General features: G+C 23.7%; 1 protein-coding gene across 2 annotated transcripts in view; it reads right to left on the bottom strand.

The window, feature by feature from the left end:
- Positions 1–248: 248 nt before the first annotated feature.
- Positions 249–8,243, bottom strand: part of LOC114119983 (uncharacterized protein ZK1073.1) — a 30,387-nt gene continuing 22,392 nt past the window's right edge. For both annotated transcript variants that reach the window (XM_027981738.2, XM_027981739.2), the window contains exons 2-9: positions 4,106–4,156; positions 2,678–2,741; positions 2,377–2,494; positions 2,039–2,249; positions 1,824–1,898; positions 1,642–1,757; positions 1,389–1,551; positions 249–993 (exon numbers count right to left, since the gene is read on the bottom strand). In XM_027981738.2, coding sequence (XP_027837539.2) covers positions 766–993; positions 1,389–1,551; positions 1,642–1,757; positions 1,824–1,898; positions 2,039–2,249; positions 2,377–2,494; positions 2,678–2,741; positions 4,106–4,156 — 1,026 coding nt within the window. In that variant the 3' untranslated portion in view covers positions 249–765. The remainder of the gene's footprint in view (positions 994–1,388; positions 1,552–1,641; positions 1,758–1,823; positions 1,899–2,038; positions 2,250–2,376; positions 2,495–2,677; positions 2,742–4,105; positions 4,157–8,243) is intronic.

Raw genomic sequence — 8,243 nt, 5'->3', positions numbered from 1 at the left:
TAATCAAGCAAAAACTGAATTTCAGTCTCTTGAATAACATGTTCCCCACTATATTATTTCGTTTCAACAAAATCATGTACTTAACGTAAAAAAAAAATGTGAAAAAAATGGCTTCTCACCCGTGACTAAAATAAACATTTGAATGATTTGTGAAATGTGTTTCGCACAAACAAATTTCGTCAACAATTGAAAAAAAATTAATAAATACTTTGGCATGAAATGAAGTGAAATCACAATCATTTTCTTAAAAAAAAAAAAAAAAACGAAAACAAAAAATAAATTGTCAACGGTTTCACTATATATATAGCCGTCGACAAAATGTATCAATGCCATCTCCAGTCCGACCTCACTATTTCGATGAAAATAAAAATATATGATAAGAACGAACAAAACATATTATTCTTGGCCCTCGCTTATATTGTCAATGTAGGAACGCGTTCCATAAAGTAAGAACAATTAAGAGCCTTTTTTTTAAAGTGTAATTTTGTAATACTGATATGTGGGCGGAATCGAGGGGCAAGATATAGTATAATATTATATGTGTATACATACATGTATATATATTATATAATACAAGGATATTTGGTTCTTTTGGGCGACTAGAGGAACTAACGACAATTCATGCAAGATTAATGTATTACACGTATAAATAGAAGTAATAATAGAAGTTAATGACTAGATTTTTTTTTTTTTAATGTATGTTTTCAAACAGCGTAGATCAATTTAGCCAATCGTTTATGCGCGGGTAGTTCATTCGTTTAGTCTTTATTTGGGAGACGGTAGGTTTTCGTTAACGGATATGGATAGTCGTCGAATGTTTGGTCGATCGTAGTCTTCCATACTCATACCCCTTGACAAACTGCGCCTCGGACGCTCGCCATCCGATGAACTGCCTGAGAATGTGCGCTGTCTCTCGATACCTGGCAACGTGACTGATGTAAGTAGGCCTTGTCCCTTGCAGAATAACAGGATGCTTTGTGCCATTTTTGCTGGCTACGGGAAAAAAATTGATCATTATGACATTAAATAGTTGGTCAGCAAACGGATGCGATGATCATAATGATACTGCTATATTATTATTATGGTATGAATTATGCAACTAGTTATGTACATTTTTATATGGATTAGGTTAATTAACTATTTCATAAACTTAGAAACATGTTGGTTGTTGAACATTTTTTTCTACGGTAAAATCTTAGAAAAGTATAATATATGGAGTTGTATAGTTATTAAGAGGACGGCATATGCGCGTGTATTATTATTTGTTTATCTCTGTCATACACTCCTACAATCGTACAATATAGTAAATTTGCTAACTTTATAATAGGGTGGATTGACATATTATTATCATATGTTAGTATTATTAATTAAATTTAGAGTTATCTTACTGCTTCTGCTAAAACATCTCCAGCCCTTTCAATTTTCAATAATGTAGCCTTGTGTTTGTTCAAATCGCGATGTAACTTTTCGACAACATTAGCGTAAGAGCCCAAAACTCCAGTTACCAATAATATGTCTTGTTTGTAATCTTTAAGCATAAGATCCTTTCGGCTATAATATTTTTTAAAACATCATGATTAAATTATTATTTTCGATTTTCGTTGATACAATAAAAAATTGCATACAATTTATCATACGTACTTAAGAAATGCGTTTACGTATTGTTTGAGATTTTTTGAGTTTATAGTGCCTTGAAGACGTTTTACAAACTCATTAATGACCAACTCTTTGTCCGGGTTTGTTTCATTCATAAGTTGCTATAAGTATAGCAAAAACTCTGTTAAGAATTGAACGGTTATGATATAGGTTTATTATTAACTTACATGTCCAAATTTGTGGAAAATTAAATAATCCATCGCTGATTGACTCACAGTCGATTTTCCTTTCCAGTTTACGAACTAGAATGTTACCATAAATAGTATTTATAATATGTATATAAATTATAAATATTAAATAAATTATATTTAAGGACCATTGATATAGTTGAGATTCAACTACAGTCTACAGTATATTATACTTATCAGTAGTACACACTCACTTTTGATTTGAAATTTTCCTTCACTGATGTAGCCGATCCAGTACAATTTATGAGTATCAACCCCAAAACTCGTGAAGGATGTGCCAAACCAAACCTAGCTACTACATTGGCACCGGCTCCTTCTCCTAATCCAATAACATAACGAATGTGCAAAGTATCCAAAACAGCCACTAAATCTTCTCCTAGCACTTGCAATGACGGAAACTGAAAACTTTATATTAAACAAAAGTAAGAATAAAAGTTAGGCATAAAAATATTCCTATTTACAAATCTTAAATACTATACAAAATACAACTTATGAATTGACACGGGACAACGATTTGTATTATAATACTTACGAGTCGGGTAGAGTATCAGCGTTATCCTCATGGCCAGGCACGTCAATATGAATAAATATTGATCGGTCTTTAATTTCACTCATACATGGCTGGTTGACGAAGTTCTCAAAGGATATGTCTATATTAGAATATTAATTATAAATTATACGACAAGACAATTATAACTATTTTGTTTAATGAATTGATATCTAAACATTTAAATTAAATATAAACTAATAGTTTAAATATTTATCCAAAATGTAATTTGATTTCCAGAGCATTAGTAAGTCAAATAATTTTTATGAAGTTTGATTAAACTTACGATTGCATCCCAGGTCATGAACAGTGAGAAATATTGCTCTCTTGTCCTGCTGGGTAAGATCTCCCTAAATAAAATTAATACTATAATTAATAATACTTCAAATTAAAAATAATGGTGAAGTTTTTTTTTTTTATAAAATCAAATTTGAACAATTCTTAGTATATTCCAGCATTTTAAATAGTGCTTGGTTTAATTAAGATATCATTATTTTTGAATAGTTCATAAATTTTTTTAACATGAATATAAGCACCTCAATTGAAAAGAATAATTATTTATTTAATATACCTCCATTTCTTTTATCACAATAAAAGCTATTCAATATTTATTAAAAAAATTTACTTTTAATTTTTTGTTAAACATATTTCTATTTTATTTAAAATAAATAATGAATTTTATATTAAGCTATAAACATTTCAAATTTAAATATTATGTTGGATGTATTATAAATTTATAAATTACTATGTAAAAAAATATACATGTTTCATTTATCTTATATACAGATGTCATTTGGTCACACGCATTTCAATTTAAAAGCAACCTTTGAGATAAAGAGTGTTTAGTAAATTTAATATTCCACTGATAAATACAATTTAGTAAAGTCTTTTGACTTTAAAAATAAGAAGAAAGTTCCTTATACAATGAAATAAAATAATACAGGTTACCAATACGAATAATATTTATTATTTGCTAATGTTATCCATCAACATTCAACTCAATATTTTTAACTTATTTATTAAAATGTATACACTAAATAATATATTAATACTTATTTTTTTCTTCAATATATAATATTTATGTGAATTATTTTTATAAAATTTAATTGTGTTAAATTATTTAAATTTTTTTTTACAATAACATATATAATTTAAATAAAAAATGTTTTTAAAATATATTTAAATAATATAATAACATATTATATTCTTATTATCTTTAATTTAACAAATATGTATTACGAATTGCGATCGACATCGCGTGACTTAAAAAGTATAGTAAAGAGGGTTATCATAAAATATTTTATTTGCACTAAGTATACATATAAAAAAAATTAAATACGAGAACAATGAATAGATACTTCAACCTTAAAATTATAAAAAAGTTTAATATAAACACTTTTTCTATCTTATTTTTAAACAATTTTAATCAGTGCATTTAAGTTATTATTTTATATTAGCATAACTGTTATATTTTTTTGTAAGGAATATCAGTCAATTATTAAAACTAATTTAATATAAATGTATAATCACTAAGCATATTATAAAAAAATAATATGATTAAGTGTTTTATAAATTATGTTATTTTCACTTATTAGTTTTAAAAAAGATCAATTAGCTTAATTAAAAAAAATTGCCTACTATTTTATGATAGATGGCTGTTTAAGTAAAAATATAAAATAAAAATTATTATTATATTAAAATTATTGATCATTACCTGGACGTGAACGTAGACATTGCCACTTCTCTCTGTCTTGACGAGGAATTTCTGAAAGAGATAAAACAATATGTTAATTAATATGAATATTTTGCAGTATCAAAAAAATATTTTATGAAAATAAAATAAAATGTTTATAAAGGAATATTAATCGTACTACCTATATCATATTTATTAATATTAAACATTACAGTCACTAAAAAATATTAATTTAATTTTAAAAGTATTCTTTTTGTTTGAAAATCATGAACATTTTATGTCTAGAATAAAATAAAATAGGTTGATACTTTAACGAAAGTGCCGTTATTTATCAGTTATTAATATACTTGATTACAAAAATGATAAAAAAAAAACTCTACATAGTATTTACATTAATAGGTACATGCCATTTTCTCGAATACTTATAAGTAAATATTATTATATTAAATATTTTATTATAGTGAAAGTTCCTCTAAAAGACCTCGAACATACTTAGATTTTATATAGTATCTAAGTATTTATTTAAGGCATTTCATCGCAATTGTAGATTAGAATTCAGAATTATACATTGTATATGACATAAGTAACATTTTACCTGCCTAACCTACTTTATGCTTATTTAGTTAATCAATGCCAGTATGAAATTAGAATATACTGAACTAATTATACATTAATGATTAGTGATTTATAATTTAAGTCGTTATAAGTTTATGATATAAGTTATTAATATTAGTTACTTAATTATAAAGATTATAAAAATTAAACAACTATTTAGTTATTCCTATTGTACTTATATAGAGATTCAGTATAGAATATTATTATTATTTATAACTATATTAATTTTCTTAGATATTTTCGTCAATTCAATATATGCTATTTATTTAATTAATGAAAACTGTAGAATCATATATTTATACTTTGTTTGGTGTATTGTGTATATTTTAAGTAACTTAGATTGATAATAAAAACAAGTAAGAAGAAATATGCTATATAACATACTATACAATTGTTTTTACTAATCTAATTCTAATAAAATTTAGCAAAAGTCAAAAACCTTGAAAAAAATATCATGTTTTTTTCTAGAATTTTAACAAATTTGTAAATTTAAATTAATATAGTATTCTCTGGTATGTATTTACTATTTACTTCTTCCTAACACCGACAAAAATAAATATTATAGTTATATTATTAGATCAAAAAAATTGGTATCAGCAATCACACATTTATCGTATATTTTATTAATTAATTATTTGAACATAATTTTCTATGAAGAAGTTATAAGTCGTAATAATATATTATAAAAAACAAAATAAGTTACACGGCGTAAGAAATAACACATCATAGCGACATGACATGAAAACCAACACACTGATAACTGAATTACTCAAATGCAACGATATAAAATAATATATCATTAACGAGATCCTTTAACCATGACAATATACTTTATACCTAAACAGTAAACACCATGTTATATTATTTATAAGAAAAGGTTTTTATCGATCTATATGACTATATCAATATGCATGTGAATATAATATTATAAAATAGTGTGATTACAAAACTTATAGTATCTTCAATTTTATGTTTTAATTATTATTGAATAAATTTGGATTGGCTTTTAAACATTTATCTCATTTTACTTTTATTGTCAAGGCAGTATACTGTGTTGTATTATTCTTAAACATTTCAAAGCAATAAAAAATAGCACATCTTAATATTAAAAAAAACTTTAAAAGTTACTTTGTTGAATACTTTTTAATTTTTATAACATTTTTTTTTAAATTTAAACGCTAAACAATAATTGTGGTCGAAATTTTTCTTTTATAATATAATTGGAGCGTTATAATAAACTTATTTGATATTTTATAATCTTATAAATAACGAAAAAGTTTTGTATTGTTATTATACTACAGTAACTATTCACTAAATACTAATTTATAATAATAAATAATAATTACGTATGAAAAAAATATCTTTATGTGCGTATTTACCAATTATTAAAAAAAAATAATAACTTGATTTTTTATTAGCTTATGTAGGTGTATGTTTAAATCTGCTCCGTGATGATATTTTTATTTTTTATTAAAAAAATCGAGATAATTGGATGAACAATTTTAGAACATGCATGACAAAGTTTTCCATTTTCACAGATATATATATATATGATATTTATATGTATATAAAGATTATATCATAATAAACTATGATTTTAATATTTTTTCAAATTAAAAATTACAATTTTTTGAAATTGTATAGGAACCACAAAAATATTAAAATTATTTAACCATATAAATATAATTTCAAATATGGTTTGGATTCAAATTTAATAGCTTTTTGATGGAAGGTCATTTCGATTTATTGAAAATTGATCATGGGGAATTTGAAAAAAAAAATGAAAAAAGATTCCAAAAACTTTTAATATTCAATCAATATATTATACGATTTTAGAGCACTTATTGTACTCTAAAAAAATATAATAAAATCAACTAAAAGTAAATATATATAAAACCAAAATATTATAGTTTTATAAGGTATATATTAAATATTTGATAGTTATATATGTTTTAATGTACTTAAAGTTAGGTAAATGGTAAATAGTAGTATGCTGGCATATGTAATAAAAATTTGAGAAGATATACAATAGTGATACAACGCACATCCTGCATAATTATTTTAAATAGCATTTGTAGTAGTAAAAAATATATATAGAATGGATCATTTTTAAATACCAAATGTTAATATTCATATCTACTAAAGTAAAAAAAAAATGTTACCAAAACATTGAAATATAATAATTTGTATCAATGATTGTGATAATATGCAAAAAACATTTCATTCAAACTATAAAATATTTTAGAAAATAAACTGAAGGTATAAACTATTCTAATTTTTGAAACACAGTATTAGCATGGCATACGATATACTTTTTATTTGAAAATTAATTCTTGACGGGTAATAAAAATTGCTATGATTTTATCACATTTTATTTCGTATAAAAATTAATAAATATATATATGAAAAACTTATTAAAATGTTTAGTATCTTATTTAATAATTACTTTTGAAGTACAATGAAAAAAAAAAATGAATATAATTTATGGTTATATCTGTATGGTAGGTAATGCAGTTTTTTTTTTTGAGAACTTCTAGAAAATTAATATTATTTGATAACACTTGACTAAACAAACATAATGATTACTTTAAAGGTAAAAATTTTTATCACTTCACTCAAAATGTATAATATAATATTCAATGAAAACTTGTGCGCATTTTAAAAATAAATTAAAATAAAATTTACTATTATTAAAAATAACTAAAAATTATTGTTATAAATATTATAAACACAAAAGGACATATTTTAAATTAAAATTTATATGATGTGAAATTATAAAGTTGAATAAAAAAATACAATGTACAGTAATTGTAGTAAATATTATAATTTGTTTTTTGGGATTCTTACAGCCAATCTTATTAATACATTCTGATATTCAATGTATCACTAAATAGTGATAAGAGTGATATAGCAAATAGGCAGAGTTTAAAGTTTAAATATAAAGTCAGGGTTGAGATGTTAAAAATGACAATATTAATATAATAATTATTATGATAGATTATAAAATTTGAATATTTATAAAAATTGTTGAATACTATAATTTTTACCTCGCTTAGTGTATCAAAAAACTATAATATAATAATTTACAATATTATGAAATATTAAAAAAGTATGCCGTTATTGTAAAATAAAATATTATATAATAGTTTATAACAATGGCATGTACGCGCGTGTATACGTTAAGTGTGTATTGTAAACACCAATGCCCCTAAATTGCCTATATTTTACGCCGTCCCACATAGTCTCGTCTTTGTAACTGAGCAGAATCTCGTAACAATGTCGAATATAATAACTAATTACATATGTCTACGTGGTTAATTTATAATATTTTTATAATTATTGATTCAACTCCACGCAATGCTACAATAGTATACCATTCGTTCAACAATTGAAACGTGTTAGGTATATAGAATAATAATTATTATTGCATGTACAACATAATATACATATAATATAACATAATATTACGTGTACCATCTGGAAGACGGAAAATATTTATAAACGTACACACACACACACACACACACACATATATTATATACGT

Source organism: Aphis gossypii, chromosome 3 (genome assembly GCF_020184175.1).
Source record: "Aphis gossypii isolate Hap1 chromosome 3, ASM2018417v2, whole genome shotgun sequence".
In the NCBI taxonomy this organism is placed as follows: Eukaryota; Metazoa; Arthropoda; class Insecta; order Hemiptera; family Aphididae; genus Aphis; species Aphis gossypii.
This window is presented reverse-complemented; position numbering and strand designations above follow the sequence as displayed.